The sequence below is a fragment of the Ambystoma mexicanum genome, chromosome 13 (assembly GCF_040938575.1).
Source record: "Ambystoma mexicanum isolate Mex_15411 chromosome 13, UKY_AmexF1_1, whole genome shotgun sequence".
Taxonomy (NCBI): Eukaryota; Metazoa; Chordata; class Amphibia; order Caudata; family Ambystomatidae; genus Ambystoma; species Ambystoma mexicanum.
The window spans coordinates 193,900,838-193,919,862 of NC_090938.1; the positions used below are offsets into that span (position 1 = coordinate 193,900,838).

At 46.0% G+C, this 19,025-nt stretch overlaps 1 protein-coding gene across 10 annotated transcripts in view; it reads left to right on the forward strand.

Moving 5' to 3' along the window:
- Positions 1-19,025, forward strand: part of PPP1R12B (protein phosphatase 1 regulatory subunit 12B) — a 1,230,188-nt gene that overhangs the window by 760,220 nt on the left and 450,943 nt on the right. Inside the window, exon 20 of one of the 10 annotated variants that reach the window (XM_069633610.1) lies at positions 15,073-15,213. The exons of the other annotated variants lie outside the window; for them this stretch is intronic. Coding sequence (XP_069489711.1) covers positions 15,073-15,198 — 126 coding nt within the window. The 3' untranslated portion in view covers positions 15,199-15,213. Of the gene's footprint in view, positions 1-15,072; positions 15,214-19,025 lie in introns of those variants that run through there. 10 annotated transcript variants of the gene reach the window in all.

Here is a 19,025-nt window from a genome sequence, read left to right on the forward strand (position 1 = left end):
CCACAATGTCTAATGGTTTGAGAGCCTTAGAACACAAAGGTGTGTTAAACCTGTGGAGGTTGCGTTTAATGTGTACTCTGCAGTGGTAAATTCCTGAGAGCCAATCAAGATACAGGCCTCCTTGAAAATATTCCCTGTATGGCCCTGGAACCCGATGGCACCCGGCGTAGCGAGCAAGTCTTGGAGGCCATCAGCTCTCACCTTGACCGCCCTCGCTTCATTTCTACCTCCGCCTCGTCACTCATTGCGTTCCCCTCCACCGAGCAGCTCGCCTCCCTTGCTGGGCCTGCTGCTATTCTCCCACATCTTGTGCGGGTCTGAAGCACGGAGGATGGTTAACCCCATGTCACAGTGTATCCTTTGCTCCACACCAATTCTGAAGGAGCTACTTACAGCCTATAGTTAGGCATTTTGAGTAGCAGCCTATATCTGGTCCCATTGCCAGATGCTTATAGAATCACTGCCTCTTTCTGCTGGTGCAAAATGGACAGTTATGTGCCCCATTTCGGTCCCTCTGAGGGCATCCTCACTTTACTTAGGCCCCGAAGTCATATTTTCAAGCACATATCTGCCTATTATGCCTGCATGAATGGCCAAGAATGCTTTTTTGGCCTTGCAAAATCGCTTTCACTATTTACATAGTAAGGACATTTTAGGACAGTTTTCTAGGACCAATTTCTAGGGCCCTTCAAAGTCTTGCCCCCCCCCCCTCTATTCTTTTTGGGGGGGTCAGTGACCTATTTTTAGTGGACAATTGGACTTCTCTCGATGTGCCCCTGCCATTGCAAAACTTGTTGCCTCACTTAAGGTATTTGTATTGGGTTGCACCTAAGGGGTACCTAGTCCCAGGGCTGCCTCTGTCTGGGAGAATTACTGCATCAACTATTGGCGGTCCTGGCAATCCATACATCGCAAGGCCCTCCAGGAAAGGGCTGCTAAACACATCCCTAACTCCACAAGGTATTGGGTGAACGCATGTAGTCTCGGTCGAGTTCGCACAGAGCACCTATCTGACGTCAGTTCTGCCAATAAAGGGAAGCCGCATCGCAAGAGGCCTCCCTCCTCGGGTGTTTTAGTCATTCTTCTTTGTCCTCGAGGAAGAGGAGTAATTGCTCTAGCGATTCCCTGGAAATAGAGCTTTGGGGTACCATTTCCCCACCCAATACTCCACCATGGAAGAATGGAGCACTTCTGCTTGAAGATGCTTTACATCTTCACCATGGCCCAGGCGTAGATGGCTTCAGACTTGGTTCCACCCACGTCGAAGTGACCGCACCGCATTGCCACACACCATCAGGCTCCCTCAGGGGAACACTCCTGCATGCCTATGGGTTCTGGCCTCATGCTCAAGGGTAACTGTCTACTGCTGCGGACGGGCACCACCTTCGGGCATCGAGGCCTCAGCGCTGATCGGGCCCTCATCTTCATTGTTGGTGCTCATGGGCACCCAAGGAGACAGTTCACCTCTGGAATATGCCCATCTTCATTTGAGGCCATTTGAAAAAATAAGCCATGTTCAATGAATATGGCGTAGTTATTCCCTTTGGGTTGGAACTCATCGCCTCCAGAGAGGAAAAGGGACTTCCCGGAGGAATTTTTACTGTAACAGTGAGAATATCAAGTTCTGGCCTCGGACTGTAAAGGGTCGTCAAGTTGACAGTGTTGTCAACTTCCCTAAACTGGATATCCTTCCAGCTCCAAATCCGGTTAGATTGGGGCATCTTTCCGGAGGTTGATGACAAGGTTGCTGAAAGCCTGAGGCTATTGGCCCCAGCCAGATCAAAGTCCAATTTGAAGTAATAGACTCAGAGGGAGACCAGTCCGCTAAGTCACATCCAACCAGTGTGTGCCTCAACTTGTCGGGAAATGCCCATGACTATCACCCGAGGCCATGGTTGATAGACCATGTCCCATCTGAGAAATGTTTGCCACTCGATCCCTGGGCAGAAAGGCTCTGCCCAGGCAGGGTGTTCAAGACTACCCTGATGAATCTGAGAGACGGACATCGAAACATTGGACTTTCTCAAATTCAGAGAAAAGCTCAAGCTGTGCAACAGACTGCACTTGCAAAATAAATGTGCCGATGTTTGGTCTGCAGAGCGAGTTCAGACGAGTCCGTTGTTCAGGTAGGGAAAGAGATGGACTGCCTTCCCTCCTGAGGTCCGCTCTTACCACTGCCAGCAGTTTGGTGAAAACATTTGGTGTTGAAGGAAGACATAACGGCAGGACATGAACTTGAAGTGATGTTGGCCCACAAAGAACCTCTGGCAATTCCTGTACTTTCGATGAATGGGCATGGAAGTAGGCATCCTGAAGGTCCAGCAACACCAGCCCTGCAGAGGGGAGTCCCTATCCTGGATATCTGCCGGGGGCGGCGACGTGGTGTAACTGTTTGAGAGGCCACCTTCAGCACAGGGAGTTTCCTCCCCAAATGAAGGTGTTGCAGAACACAGTGTGTAATGGATTCTTTGTTCAGCCCTATTCAAGATTCATATCATGCCCCTTGGACCCTCCCTCTGCGCCACCAATGAGCCAAGAACCAGGTCTCAGTACAGAAAGTATATTTATATTTATTTGAATTACAGGTAATGGAGATCACACTAAAACTACACACGCCACCTTCTCTGTAGCTCACAATTAAACTTACTTTTTCAGAAATCACACATTTGTTGGAAAAACTCAAATCCCACTACTGTACTTTATACATTTCAATTCAAGGAATACTCATCCCTGGTCAATCCACAATCAATTTACATATGCAGTGCTATGCAATATAGATTTTCCTGTACGCAATGTTCATGTACTAGCAGTTTGGTTTACAATGTTGGATAGGAGGTCTCACTTTTGCATGCACTTCTCCCCCAACCCCAAAAACCAACGCATCAATTACATGCAGCACCCTTCCATTTAAAGGTCAGGTCTAGGGAGTGGTGGACAGTTTTAGATGTTTTTTTCATGACCCCCCCCCCCCCCTTAAAGGCCTGTGTTGTGGGCGGGAAGTTGCCAGTTAGGGTTTTTTCTAGTTTAGGGACAAGGACATCCCTCTTCCTTGAAGTCCAGTCAACAGGACAAATAGGATTACCCAATTACATTACAGGCTATAGTTTTCAGCGTACTCTAGCAATGAGCATTGTTAATTTTGAATGTTAAAAACCTCCCCGGGGTGTTTTGCTGAATGGGAATTAATTACATATATGTTCTAAAAGGCGAAGGATCTACACTATTTGCCCCTGACCCACTAATGAAAATGTACCCACAAATGAAAGGGAATGGGTTAATTAAATATACCCCCCCCCAACCCCACGCTGACCTTTTGTTGGTCAGTCTACTTACTTTTGAAAATCTCTGGGCTGGGCACTCTGGGACTGAGCAGAGCTTTGCTTGTATGGAAACAACTTATACTAGACAGAACTTCAGTCAATTAGATCCCACAGCACTTCCCTCTCTCTGGCTCCAGGGAAGAATCACAGCCTGCTTTCTAGTCTCCTCAGCAATAGACCTCTTCAGCCCTTCCAATGTTTCTCTCAGATGAAATTTTCAGAAGATCTCCTTTGGTGATTTTGGGAAACTGTCCGACCGTGGTGATCTCTTTGCAGTTTTTTCTGTTGCTAATTTTTAGCAGCTCTTCTTTTGCCATTTACAGTGCATCACTTTTTATACCAGTGATGACACGTCAGGATTTCAATATAGGCAGTGCCCTGCAAAGGTTCTCACACCATTGATTGGTCCTTCCCATTTCTCTCCAACCCCATCCCCTGAGTATTGGTTCAGGAGTCTAGAACAGAAATATGGCAACTCCCATTTGAAATTCCCCTTTTTTTCTTATGTCAATGGTAGAACTTCATAATTTACCTAGTAACTGCCATAATGTATAAATATTCTGCTTCAGCTAATTATGAGGAATTTAAAGAAACGACAGCCGGGTCCGCACCATGTTGCAAGGGCGTGTGGCAATTTGTTGCGGTTTATACAAAAAGCATATTCCCTATGAATTTATTTATTGTTCAATTGTTGCGTATACAGTAAGCAAATTCTGTTTCAAAGCGCCCACAGGGAAACAGGGAGGGGACAAGGGGGATGAGAAACATTTAATGCATAGAAAATGTAAAAATAAATAGTGGGGGGGGTAAAGATGAGCCTACTATGCATTGAGTGTTCAGAACATGCAAGTGCAGAGGGTGTGGGGAATGGGGTAGGTGCTGGGGTGCTCATGGGGGACCAACAGGTGAAGTGTAATGTATGGTAAGTGTGAGCCTCCAGAGTGGAGGGTCTGCCGAGACAAGTGCTGAGGCTAGACAGCAGCTGATGGGTTATTCGGTGTGTGTAGGGGGGGTGTCTGGGCCCAGAGGATGCATAAGGACCCTGGACACAAATCAAGCAACTGTGAAATTAGCAGAGTTGAGGGGGGAAGGAGGAGGTAAAGAGGAAAGTCTTGAGTAGCTTCCTGAATTTAAGAAAGCCCTCCTCAAGACGAAGAGGCAGGGTGAGGCTGTTCCAAAGAAGGGAGCCAGTTGAAGAAAGCTAGCGACCTCCTGCCCTCTGTTTAGCAAAATGCTTTACACATAGAGTTGGTGCCAGAGGAGTGCAGAGGTCTAGAGGGGGAATATTTGGTAAGAGATTTGCAGATAGTGTGGTCCACACCCCAGCCAGCCTTGTGGATGATGCAGAGGGATTTGAATTTAATATGTGAAGCAACAGTAGCCAGTGAACACTTTTTAGGGCAGGAGTGATGCGGTCCCTGGGCTTGAGGCCTATGATAAGTCCCGCTGCCCTATTCTGGATTAACTGGAGGGGTCGCAGCGTGGAAGAAGGTAGATTCAGGAGGAGCCTATTGCAATAGTCAAGCCTAGAGAGAACCAGGGCTCGGGTAACATTGAGCTTCTGGGGGAAGGTGAGAAAAGGTAGAATGCCTTGGAGAAGGAAGAGCTGAAAGTGGGACTTCTTGGCAATGTTCTGAGTGTGAGGGAGGAAGGAGAGGGAGGAGTCAAAGCGGACTCCAGGGTTTCATGCTTCAGGAGGAGGAGCAGGGCAAGAGCCCATGGAGGAAGACCAGAGTGAAGGGAAAAAGTCTGGAGCAGGGGTCCCAATAGGAAGGATCTCCGTTTTACTGGCATTGAGGCAGAGATGATTGGAAGTGCACCAGGCCTGGATGGCAGATGGGCAGTCGGGATGATGGAAGGTGTAACGGGGTCAGCACAAAGTTTGAAGAAGAGTTGTGTCTTCTCCATAACATTGGAAGTTGGGGGGAGCAGGAGGAGATGAAGAGTGCCAATTGAATAAGTTTGATGTTAAAGAGCCACGGCGAGAGGGTAGAGCCCTGGGGGACACCAGAGGAGGAGGTAGGAGAGAAAAATGTTCCCAGAATTACTTGGGAGGAGCAGTCAGTTAGGAAGATGGTCAGCCAGTCCAGTGCCTTCTCTGAGATGCCAAGGGTGTCGTGGAGCCTTTGTGTGAGGATGGGAATGGTTGACCATGTCAAAGCAGAGGAGAGATAAAGGAGGATGAGGACAGCTGAGGAGTTAGAATCCAGGGATGCTAGTAGTTCGTGGGTGTTCAGAAGAGCAGTTTCCATGCCTCTAGATGCTCGGAATCCAGATTGATGGTCATGGACACCACCAAAAAGTTCAGTGTGTGAGTTGAGTTGGGCTAGGGCCAACTTCTCCAGCAGTTTCCCCAGGCAAGGGGTGATTGAGAGAGGGTGCTAGGTGGCTGGGCAGTAGTTGACTGGGCAGGTAGGGTCTGCTGATGTTTTTTTTTTTTTACGGAGGGGGCTCACAAGGGAGTGCTTGAGGGAAGAGGGGAAAGAACCAGTGGCAAAGGGGTGGTTGCAGGGATCAGCGAGTGCAGGGGCAAGAGAGCCAATGTTTTCCTTGAAGGTTTTGGATGAGCAAGGGGAAACCTGTTTGGAAGAGACCTTCTTTGAGCGGACAACTCTGGTGACTTCTTCAGGTCTGACGAGGGCAAATGAGGTTGATTGGCCAAGGGAGGCAAGACGGTGAGGGATGGGTTGGGATGGTGAGTAATAAGGCTTCTTCAGGATGTCCTGAGTGTGTTGAAGTGAGTGGACAGGGTGTTGCAGAGGGCCTGAGAAGGAATAGGGGAGGAGATTGCACAAGGGGTGGCTACTTCCCTGTAGATTTTGAAAAGTCCAGCTGTGGTGTTGGTTGTGCCAGATACCTGTGCCTGAATGTGGGCCCTTTTCTTGGCACAATAGTCTGTATTGCCTTTGGAGCAGCCGGCAGGTCAGTTTGTCAGAGGGTGAGCCGGAAGTTTGCCACTTCCGTTCCGCAGCGCTGCACTTTTGTTTCAGGGCTGCAAGTTCAGAGTTGTACTACGTGTTGCGCTTAGAGGCTTGTTTCAGGTGGATCCTCATGAATGGGGCAAGAATGTCAATGGTGTTGGTGATGGACAGGTGGAAGTTGCTGAGCGCAGTGTCAGTGGTAGAGTGAGTTAGGGGAGGAAGCGGGGATAAGTTGGAAGTGAAGGCAGCGGAGGACTCATTTCATCGAGCGGATGTTCATGAACGAGGTTGGAGGTGCGGTCACAGGGCCATAGGGACCCAGGTGGGAGGAGAGTGGTCTGGCCAAGAGAGGGTTGACCAGAGGAGATGGGAGAATGAGGACTGAGTGGATGAGGGCATCCAGAGTGTGCCCAGCAGAGTGGGTTGGACCAAAGGGAGAATGGAGAAGGTATAGAGAGGTGCAGAGGTAAATGAAAAGAGTGGATGCTGTGCCAATGAGTCCAATTGGATGTTAGTCACCCAGGAGGAGTAGGTTAGAAGAGGTTTAAAGTAGGGAGGAACAGAAATCGGTCCAGTTAAAGAGGAACAGGGAGGTAGTGCCGGGAGGCTAGTAAATGGTAGTAATGGTCCGGTCCGCGTGGAGGGCAGAGAGATTACCAACTTGCAAATCAGGCTCTCAAATGAAGAGTAGAGCTGAGAGGGTAAGGGGGAAGAAGGAACACACTTCAGGAATATTAAGGCAACCCCACTGCCAGCACAGTGAGGTCGTGGCTTGGAAATGATCTTAAAGCCATCAGGTAGGAGGGAGTCAAAAGTAGTGACTGAGCTGGCATTGAACCATGTCTCAGTAAGAGTGAGAATGTCAAGGTAAGTGTCTTCAAGAAGGATTTAAGGGGAGAGAGTAGAGATGAGAAGTCATAGGTCAGGAGAGGGGACAGAGATGAATACATTGGTGAAAGTCTCTCTGGAAGATGCCCTGACATAGGTGTCTCTGAAGGGAAGACCAGGATTTGCACCCAGGAGGTCTTTTTTTTGTTGTTGCTCCTTATGCTCAGATTTCATGAGAGGGGATAGTGTAGAAGTTAGAAAAGATTGGAGAGATGGTGAGTGCCATCTCAGTGGCAGAGGATAGATGAGAGAAGAAAAGGAAAAAGGGGGTCTGCACTGCACAGACCTGACTCTTACTCTCAGGTGGCCTAGTAGTTAGCGAGGGCACCAATACAAATGCAGAGCAATATTTGGGGTGCAGGATCCAGTCTGAAAAAGGATCACAATGAACACAAATGAATGCACAATCACAATGCACAATCACAATGCATGCAAGATGTAAAGCGCACCCACCTAGATTTGTTTATAAAAAAGAATCACAATGCACACAATGAATGCAAAATGAAAGCACACCCACCAAGATGTAAATGAGAAACATGACTTGAATGAGTTTAGCAATTGTAGAACACAGTGCAGTGACAAAGAGAGGTGGTGAAGGAAGAAAGTAGGAATAGGATTGGCACAGTTACGGTTAAGGGAGAAACTGGAGGAGGCTAACAGTTGCTCGGAAAGAGGGGCCTGGGCTGCTGTGGTCCACGTTCATGCAGGAGCAAGAAATACACAGGAGTCTGCAGCATTTTTGGGTTGGAGCACTAAGGTGGGGGGGTTGAGGGGGCAGCTGAATCCTACCAGACAAAGACAGGTTCAGACAGGGCCTTAGATGTTGGTCCAGGGAGGCGGGCCGGCATTCGTCTGCCGACTTGCCTGATTGGGCCCCTCTTCCTGCAAAGGCCCAGTCAGACAAGGCCTTCCCCCAGCAGAGCAGGCACTCAGTGCCTAGAGATCAGGGCCGGCGATGATGGAAGTGCTGACTCACAGTGCCTTTGATAGGCAGAAGCAGCAAAAAATTAATGCAGCGACATCGTTTTTTTGCAGATGAACAGTCACTTTCAATTAATTCATCATTTTTTTTTTCTGTGCCCGCTGGTGATATCCAGTGAGTGCAATTAGGGCTCAACTCTTGTGCTGGTTCAGTTGGAGGGGAGGTTCCTCAGGCCTTGGGTTGGAACATGTTCAGAGCATGCAGAAACACATTTTAGCTTGCCATTACAATTCCCGAAGTTGTATGTGGACAGATATTTCAACAGAATTGCCTTGACATTGCCTTTAAAAAGACACATTAATGGATGTAGAGAGACTTGTGGTTGCTGAGAAAATGCATCAGTTGTGATGATCCCATTTAAACTAATGGGAAATCTTTATATTCATGCAAATCTTAGCTCCATTCTTCCGGCCACTTGCTATTCTGTTTGAAGTTGGTGGGCTGCAGGTCGCAAATAGTTGGAATGCATCGGCTACACAGATTCCCCCACGGCAGATAATGAGCTAGGCTGCCACTGTGATATGCGGCCCTGCTGACGTCTGGCACCCTGTCCTGTTATCTGAAGTGGACCACCATTTCAATCCGAAAACCTTCTATTTTCTCATATTTGTTTTAAGAATTCAGCTTCCTTTGATTTCAGCCCCTGTTTTCACAGCTCCTCCCTGCATTCTAGTCACATACTGGCTAGGCCATTTGCCCTGCAAAGATTTGAGCCTTCAGAGACAGCAGGTCTGGCAATGGGGAAGTTTGTTTTGGATGCCATTAAGGGCCGGCCCTGCTTTATTTCAGTTATAAATAGCCGGAATGTAATAGCTACTAAGGTATTCCCATCTCCAGCTTCAGAGGCTAACAGGATTGCAGTGGGGAAGCCATTTGTGAATTCTGCCCAGACACCCACAGATTGTCCTTGGCTGAATGAGCTCACATATTGCATTTCCTAACCATCAGCCTTCGTTCTTTGAAATACTGCGTAATTGACTGATCCCGGTTCACTTTGCTTTTGTATCAGTGGATTTCTTCTTTCTTTTCAAATAGCATTGTTTTTTCAATGGGATCGCTGAAGATACAGGGCGGTTTATTTCAGACTTTAATAAAAACATATTTTCAATTTTCTGCTGTTGGTTTTTATGCTGAAAAGTGGATCTGAGTTGTCATAGTGCACCACCTTTTGATGGGTGGCAGTTTCAGTGAAAATGCTGCATTTATGTCTCATCCAGCAATGTGATGTGATTTTACAATCTGCACTCCAATTACATTTTTTTCTTAGGCTTTATCTCGATTTCAACTGCAGAAAGACACCCAGATAGTCTGCCACAATGGGCCTATTTTCGGCGTGATGGTTTTGAATGCTGGCAGGTCATTTTTCCAGTGGGCCCCTTCACTTCTGTTGGTTTGGGGCCTTTGATTAAACCCCACAGTGGGTTTCTTTCCACATGGTGGTTAAGCATTACTGCTTAGATTTACTTTCATGTCAGCACTCCCATTTTAGTAGGGCGGTTCACCCGAATGATCTGGTCTAGGTAGCGTTTTTGCTTTCCTTCCCTCTTCGAGATGTATGTACTGCTGTGGGAGTCTATCATAGATGGGGAATCCGTGGAAGTAAGGAATCCATTAGAAGAGCAACTGTCTTGTCTCTGTAATGTTCTTCCTGAAGAATGCTCCGCCCACAGATTCCTCCTCGCCATCCCTAACTGCCTCTTAGCAAATAGCCAATATACTTTTGGTTCTGCGCTCCCTCGGAGTCCGATTGCAAGGGGAAAAGGGGTTGAACAAGGTCATTGGATGCAGTGCCTCGATATATACTGAGCCGACGTAATGTTTGGTATTGAGTGCATATAGGCATTCGATGCAGCTCACATGCAGCTATGCCGCACCCTCTGCTGGTGGAAGGGTTTCCAAAGAACAGCTGCAATGTGGATAGAATTTCATAGATGAGGATTCCATGGGAGGGAACATCCATCGGAAAGAGCATTTAGCGTGAAACAAGTAATTTGTCCTTCTTCGGTCTTCACAAACACTTCCTTAGACTCCTTCTGCCACTCCAACTATTCTGCGCTCTTTTTACTCCTCTCACTTCTAACTAGTCTCTCCTACCCTTATTTCTTTACTCATACACTCAACTCTCACCTCCAAAATTGCCCTCACACAGCACTTTCTCAATCCCTCCACCTTAGTGGTTCACTTTCTCCAAACATACAAGTGCACTCTCCTCCAACTCATGTGCATTTCTTTCTGTGTCCTACTCATCTCCTCCAATCTCACGTTGAACACTCACTGATCAATAAAAAGGTAAACTATTTGTCTGGAACGTTCTCCGCTATGTTTCATTTGCGATCCTCAAGTTGTCCTCCCAGAGACATTGAGCTTCTGTATTAATATCCAGCTATTCAGACAGCCCCTGAGAAGACTGAAGGCAGCTGGGGAATATGTGTGGGACAAGTTCGAGATTTACTGGTGTGACACGTGCTGCAGTTCGAAGCAGGAAAAATAATTTGAGTGTATTAGTGTCGCTATCAGAAGCGTATGCCAATACACTGCTCCAATCCCATGTTTCCTTCATGAACCCTGCAATGTATGTGCGCTCAAACTCCAACTAACGCGCTAGTGCTCTATTCTATTCTCTGTATTGTATGTAACTATGTAAGCTTAAAATGTCGTTGTCCTCTCACCATCATAACTCTGGGTCTGGTGCACGTTACAAATAAACATACAGCATTTCTCACATTGGTAGCAAAGAATGAGCTTACTCTGAACTTCCGGCTCAGATCAGTGAGGGTTTCTACGCTTTGGGAGTAGATTCTCTGCATCCTGTTCAGCATCACCTTTGTGTGTGTCCGAGACCATGCTTCCCTGAAAATACAGGTGCAGAGAAGTCAACTTTAACAGCTATTTTATGCTCAAGACCAGGGCTTAATAATTGAACATTGGACAAGTTTGCTACTTTTATTTAAAATGCCTTATTGTTCAAGTTTACTTCCCCTAAAACATTCATATATGAACATTGTGCATCAGCGCGAGAGATCCACGTCACTTCCAAACAATTAATAGGATGATGCAAGATTTTGAACCTGTGCATAAATGCACTTATTTATATTTGTATTCAATGAAAAAACTTTAAGGGGACGTTATGGTTATGAAATTCAGTAAATAAAAGATGTTAAAAGGATGTTATGGTTACAAGTAAAATCGAAAAACCCCTGCAATTCGCCAGTTATAATAAGCTAAGCAACCATAACTCGCGCTACCGCTGTGCACTGCTAAGACTACCACCCAGGACATCAAAGATGACATCACAAATATCATTGATGGCATAGGTGTGCCAGTTCTTTGCTACTGTTGGGAGTGTACCAAAGGCTAAAGCTACCAAAGTGAAATGCACTGAGTGTACTTGGACAGTACTCCTATAGCACCACCTCCATGCGCCGCCACACCAAATCCAATGACTGCAATGCTCTCAGGATATTCCTTTCTCAGCAAGTAGTAAGCGGTCTTCCTCCACCTCATCTTCCACAACAAATACTGTAACCACACAGCCTGATGTCTGCGGGTATTGGTGCATTATAAATAAATGAGGGCTACAGACCGTTATCGTCCATTGCAGCTCCTGAAATGGGGGATAAAGTCCATTGGCACTCCTGGTTCCCAAAGCGGGAACCCAGGGTGCTAAAACATAGATTTTTCTTCCTAAAGACGGCTCACATGGATAGAGAAGGCGGGGGTCCGTACACAGCCACTCTTCCCTTGCCATGGCAGCCTACAAAACCCTATGAACATATTACCACATGCACTTTTTTCTCCTTTCAAACCTATCCTACCTTCGAAAAACTAACTTTACCACATATCCGGTCCCAGGTAGACATAGCCACTTTAACACCATTTTTCATCCCTAGCGGTCATGGCCAGTAGCATTGTCTGTGTCATAACCTTATTCCATGACCCAGACAATCTGTCTACTGCCCACGTCGACAGGCTATATACCTCAGTCACCAAAGGTATATGACTATTTTTTTGTACCTACATTATTACACTTGTCGAAAAATAAAACGCAGGCACATTGCAAAACCATGCTTTAATGTCCTTGCCAATGCTCCTCACGAGTTTGCTCGAAATCCGCCCATGTTTTATTTTTTAAAGTGGAAAAATGTATGTATATACAATAGTCATATAACTTAGCCTCCACTTGACAAAATCCATTCAGTCTTTACACAAACATTGAAGGTTGGGTCTATAATCTTTCTTAAAACGTTTGTCCACATTTGTCAAATAGCAGCAAAGTTATAAGCCATCAAAAAAAGTTGAGACCCCCCCTCTAATTTCGCCCCCTCTTGAGAAAATCCCACCAAACTTTAGAAAACCATTTATATCTAGATACAAAATCGTTTTGCCAAATGTTATGCAGATTCGTCAAATGGCACCACATTTATATGCCTTTACAGTATTTTGGGACCCCCTCTAATTTTGCCCCCTCTTGACAGAATCCCAAAAAATTTTGCAAATCCATTCAGGATTAGTTCTAGAATAAAATTGCAAAATTACATGCAGTTTCATTGAGTGGCACAAAAATGATAAGCCATCCAAAAACTCTTTTCCCCAACCCTGTAAAGCTGAAATAGGTACAGATGTCCTAGGACATCTGAAGTGTCCGCGAACACCGGAGGACTGCCCCAGGACATCTGGAGTGGTTGCAGACTTTCGGGGAGTGAAGCAACCTGTTTTTTGATGTATTATGGCCATATCCAATCCTCATCCCCCCCCGCCCACATCCCCAGAGATTGTTTGTTGAGTTTGACAAGTGCAATGCTGCTTATTTATTTTTTTTTTTCCGCAAAGCTGTCCGCGGACTCCCAAAAAGTCTGCGAATCCAAGATGGCGGGCGTTTCAGGAAAACCGACGCACTTCACGTTTTCTCACTACCCAATCAGCGGCTGCGTCCCGAAGTCCGTGGACCACGCAAAAGTCTGCCGATTTTTTTTGTGCCAATCAGAGGCCAGTCCGCGGACCGAACAGGGAAGTCAGTCCGCGGCCTAGACATAGATATCACTAATTTTTTGGCCTTACGTTTTGGTCGTTTAGAAAAACCACTGGACTGATTTGCACCAAGTTACGGGACCAAGCTCCTGCCGCAAATTTGGTGAAAATTCATCCAGCGGTTTGGGCTTTAGGCATAGACCTTATGTCTATGGGAAAAAAGAAATGTTGGGACCCCCTATAACTTTGCACCCCCTTGACCAAAGCTCACTAAACTTTGCATACAAATTCAGAGTGGCCCATAGACTATTTTTGTAAAGTTTGGTGAGGATTCGTCCAGGGTGAGCGAAGTTATAAGACACCCAAAAAAGTGCTCTTCCTATGGGTTTAGCATAACTACATGGCCACTACCACAGGCCATGTAATATGGAAATATGTTAAGGGTATTTAATAAGATTAGTTGTGATCGCTGGTCATCTAGCTAGGCAAGGTAGATTTTAGGTTCCATCATTTATTTTTGGAAGGGAGCCACATAGCAGGTTCTTAGGAAGTCAAACTAAACTGCACAGCAAACGGATTTCTTGTAGGTCTGTGAAAGACCTTTATGTGCCTTAGCCAAGATCCATAAAGATAACTTAATTCAGGAGCCAATCTTGAATACATTTTTGAGGAGCCCTAAAAGGCAGTACAAGAGCTAGCTTGGGTGTACAGGAATAATCTCCTTCAGCCCTGCTCAAAGCTTGCGGTTTATCAGGTAAGGAGGGTTGGTCGGGATTTAAATATCTGCACCTGCTGGGGTGGGTATAGAGTGTTCCATAACGTGTGGAGGAATAATCCTGCTGTTTTTGTTGCATTCCCCTTGGCTGGGGCAACAGAGGCTACGTAACTCTTTGTAAACATTTTTGAGGGGTTTGGTGGGGTTGGGTGGTGGCTGGTCGCAGTCTTCAGGGGATTGTATCTGTGGGGCTGAGCAGGCACGCTGGTCTAGACGAATCTGCTAGTCCCTTAACACAACTCGGATCATGGTTTTTGTAACCTATTACGGAGACGTTCTCTGCACCAATTAACGTTTTACATAAAGTTGGGATAAAAATAAAGCACACAACGGATCATTCAGTCTTCTGGATGGACCCGCCAGTTGGCACACCCAGCTTCTGCTGCTTGAAGGAGATTCGGCATCACCAGCCAAAGAAAGCAGACAAATGGATTTGCCAGCAAAGGTGTGATCACCCTTTGCTGTCGCCCTCTGAGCTGCAAGTTCAATGCCCCTTCTAGGGCGGCCAATAAACTCCCTGAGGTCAAACGGCAAGACTTGCAAGAGATACTGAGCCACAGGTAAACCGTGTCCCACCACGTAACCAGATCAGCCAAGTATCCAGCTGAATCGTCCACAAGTTACTATTGCCATGGGTTGTCTGCGAGACTGTCTGCTTGGGCTAGGCTTTTTATGCGAAGCCTTGCACCAAAATTCTTACCTAATATGGTTGGTTATTATCCTGCAAACAGACCGTTATGGTTGCAGTATAGTAAGCTTTTCGTCCATTAACTCAAAATGCAAAACCAGAGGCGATTCAACATGTTTGTTATTGCTCGTTGCCTGTAGAATTCACTTCCTATTACCTTCTGTTTTCTTGCGCCTCTCCGCCGTTTCGGAAAGCTTTAAAGAATGTCCTATTCGCGATGTGTGGCTTGGCTTTTTTCATGAAATCTACAGAATTTGATGCTGGCTGTTATGTTGCTTCACCTGATAAGTGTGCCCGTCTGCAGCTATATGCAGTTTAGTCTGTTTGAGCCTGGTATAAATTCATAAACTAACAAGCTGATGTGCTTGAGTGGAAGAATATAGCAAAATGCCCTTTGCGCCTCATGGCCATCATCTGTCTTGAGCCCATGCTGAGTTAAACTGTAAGAAGATTCTGTTTCTAGCATTGTAATCTGTGGGATTGGCCAACATAAACGATTATTTTAAACCATCCTTTTAATCCACAACCAGAGCCTTGCCACTCATCCAATCAACCGGAGCTCCACTTTCCAAGTCACCATCACTGCGGCATCAACTCAAGAAGGGTGGAAGACAGCAGCCCTCCGGAGCCCAAGTCTCTCAGCAGCCGTTTTCTAGCATGGCGTGCAATAAAATATAACTTATCTCAGAATGTTATAGTTGGGCTATTCCTTTAAGGTTGCCATACAACACCTCTTGCCCCCACCCTTTCTATTTCTCCATTGCTGCAATCTCACCTGTCCTGGGACTGGCTGATTCAGGGGAGTGCGCTCCTGAAAGGGCAGTCAAAGTGCCGAAACTACTGCAGCATAACGAGATCAACTCCTGATATTTTCTCATGGAAATGAAAGGCTGTTGAGTTAGATTTTCAAATTTTTGATTTTTGATAAATCTTCCTGACATGTGTCAACCCCAGAACTTTTGGCTTGGACTTGGTAATTATTTTACCTTGTCCCTAGGTGAGTGGGAATCTTTTTCCCCCTCTCACCTAGTCTTTTTTACTTTTTTTTAAATTGTATTTATTTTTATGGGTGACCTTATATGTCTCTCCATAGTGTGTGATTGTAGTTAGTTTCCTATAACTTTTGGGCTTAGGCTGGGTTGCCCCTTTGCGCTTCCCAGTTAATTTCTCTTTAATTTACTTCAGTGAACTACTGTTCGTAAGGGGTAAAGATGGATTTTCATACCTTTTTACATTTTATATAGTGAGCCGTCCACACCCCCACCTTCTGTGGAGTGTTGGGAGGGATACAATGTATCCCCTTTCTTACTTAGCTGGTCATTGTTTTGTTTTGTTACAATAGCAAGTTTCCTTGAATGGCTGATGACAATGTAACTACCTTTATGACTTGTAGTACTTGCAGGCTGTTAAGTCGGCTTCTGTAATGCACAGAAGGACCCCCATTATGCTAGAATGGCGGGCTCCTTGTTTTTTCCCATTTTCTCGTGTGCTTGTTGCTTCAGAGACATCGGTTGAAATGTTGTCTTCGGCAGGATTCCTTTGTATTCCCCGCCTAGGCTCCAGAGTGTCCGAGAAGGCATGAAGCGAGGGAGGAGTCCAACACTCCACACCACTTTGTCTTTTTCCTTGCTTGAAAGGAACCCGTTCCCAGTGGGGTGGGATGACTGGCATCCAGAGCGCTCTTTTCTGTAAACTGCAGTAAGAATTTGCATAAGTTGTGCTGAAGTTCCTGATAAATACTCTGATCCTGGAAGCTGTTGACAAGTCGACCACTGGAACCAAATCCAAAGAGGACGGTGAAGAAAAGACGTATGTAGTGATTTGCAGCGACCGGCGAGCCTGCTGAGTAACCAGAGCCTGATGCAATCCTTCCTTCCAAGGGACATGGGGGTCCCGAATGAGACTCCTCCTACCCAAAGGCTGGTGAGATCCACTAGTCTCAAGAAGACCCACATTTTGAGCAATCCCACGGCGTGCTGCGACCTTGCTGGGCTGCAAACCGTTATACCCTGAGACCTAGAGCCTGAGTGTGGTGCATGGTCTTCTGAAGTCCGAATCCACCAGAAACTTTGGACACCTGCTGGACCTCCAGAGAGATGATTCAAATCCTTGAAGCACCCTCACCAGAGTGCACGGCCATGTTAGTGAGGAAAATCCAACCAGCGATATTCGTTCTTCATCTGGCTCCTGTAAAGTGCAAGTTCCCATCCAGTGTCTGGTCCTGTGCTGATGCATCCTGAAGACATCCACTCCAAAGCTCTTAATTTCTCCCAAGGTACTGTGCTGTACTTGTCTTAAGCCTTATGCGAATCCTGTGAGGCTGAGTGGATGGGAGTTTGCCCATACCAGTTGCCCAGGCTTAATGCTGGAACACATGTAGGTAGCCTTCGAATAAGTCCCTAAACACTTTCAACTAATTCTAAAAATGGATACTTGCTTGTTTAAGATCTCCTCTGGAACTCTGAGTTTGCTGCAACTGAACCCTATCCTGACCTGCCTACAGCTGGCTCCTAGACGGCTAGGGTCCCTTGTCTGCCCCAGAGGAAACTTTTTCTATAGACTAGGGAAGGACTTTATAAGATTAGGATTCTTCTTGAAAGTATAAAGTGTAAAAGTACTAACTTGCTAAAGAAGTTAGTGTGGTAACTATCTCCGTGAAAGAAGTTACAAAGTGTCACGAAGTTATACTTATCTTTGAGTTACATTCTGGCCACTAAAAAGTATGTCATTTTACTTACTTTGGTGTTTTCACCTCTTCTGAAAAGTAATCGATATTGGTACTGTTTTAGTATTCTGAACAAGTGTAAAAATGTACCAATAGGGTTTTACCTACCTTGGAAATATATTGAGTCTTTCTGAAAGTGTACCATTTGATTTTGCTTTCCCTGATCTGCGTTATTCGGATCTAAAATAGTCTTAAAGTGTATACTTACCTTCAAGTAGCTGAAGGCCCCTTTAAAAAGTATAGAAGTAATTTTACTGAAAAGTACTGGTGCAAGCCACTACTAGCTAAACAGCGGTACTGTCATTTTACTGTAACAATTGTGGGCGCAAGCCACTACTATTTAAGCAGTCACTTGAAAAGTAATAAGTGTTGGCACTGTTTTAATATTCTTAACTAAAGGAGTGTAAAAGCTTACCAATAGGGTTTACCTACCCTTGAATAACAGATTGTCATTCTTGGTGTACCATTGGGTTTTGCTTTCCCTGATCTGCTTAGTGTAGTTCTACCAAGTTAATACTCGTCTTCAAGTTGCTTAAGGCTCCACTGGAAAGTTAGTTGGTTTACTAGCTGTGAATTCTGTTCTAAAAAGTAATGTTTGCAAGGTGTAGACTTGTAACAGGGTTGGTCTATTAAGTGATTTATGTAACTGAGTCACTGCATGACTGACTGGGTCTACTACCCGTGAATTAGTGTTGGTATTAAAAATGCATGTCTAACCTGCTCTTATTCCGCAAGAATAGTATATTAGTATCCTGAATGCATAACCATGAGCTTAGACCCAGCTTGACTTGCTTCATGCTCGGCCTAAATCAGGTTATACCTTGGTTTGTATACCTTTGGTGTTGAGTTGTTTTTTATAATTGTTTCTGATATGTTGTTGTACTTCCAGAAAATGTATAAACCATTTATTTTTGCAATACATAGTGTTTCTTTGGACCATATGAATGCTGCAATTCCTTTGTACCAAGCTACAACCGCCTCTCCCTCCTTCGATAAGCCTGGCTGCTCTGTCCATGCTAAACATTCTCAGGTGGTACAGCCTCAAGGGCGTTGCTAGGGGGGGGGGCTAAGGGAGCTATAGCCCCTGATCTTTTGGTTGTAGTTCCAGATAGAATCTCAGGAGCTACAGCCAAAAGACTAGCTAGCCCCCAGACCCAACAGTTCCAACATCAGCTTAGCCCCGGGTCTTTTCCAGACCTAGCAACTCCCCTGTACAGTCTTATACTAAGAGTGGAGTTTGTGTACTGCCTGAGATATGGTTTTGTGAAGCCCTTGGTCGGACTTTCGAAAACAAAGGCAAATACCAGATGAGAAGGATACTGGCTGTGCGCATCACATACACGTTAGTCCCCTCGGCGGGGGGCGATGGCATCTTGCATTTTCATTTTGCCTCATGCCCTGTTGCCCTGAAGATCTCGCCAGGGCTGTGTAGTGGTGGATCAGTGATTGCAGAGAACACGCAGTTTCCAAGAGTGGCTTCCATGAACTCTGGCTCTGCAGCTGTCAAGGACGATTATGTTCCCAAAGGGGTGCCTTGTGAGATCACCCCAGCCAAGCAGTCAATAGTAGATGAGGCCGCGCGGAGGGTTGGGGTGCACACATGTATGGGGGGGGGGGGAGAGGAAAGCCATAGCACTTACACACGGTGGTGCAAGAATAGCCCTGCACGTTAGCATGAGCCTTCCTGCGATCAGGGTGCCCGATCAGCATTCATGCAGACCTGGACAAAAGCGAGCCCCAGAATGCAGGGCCCTTTTG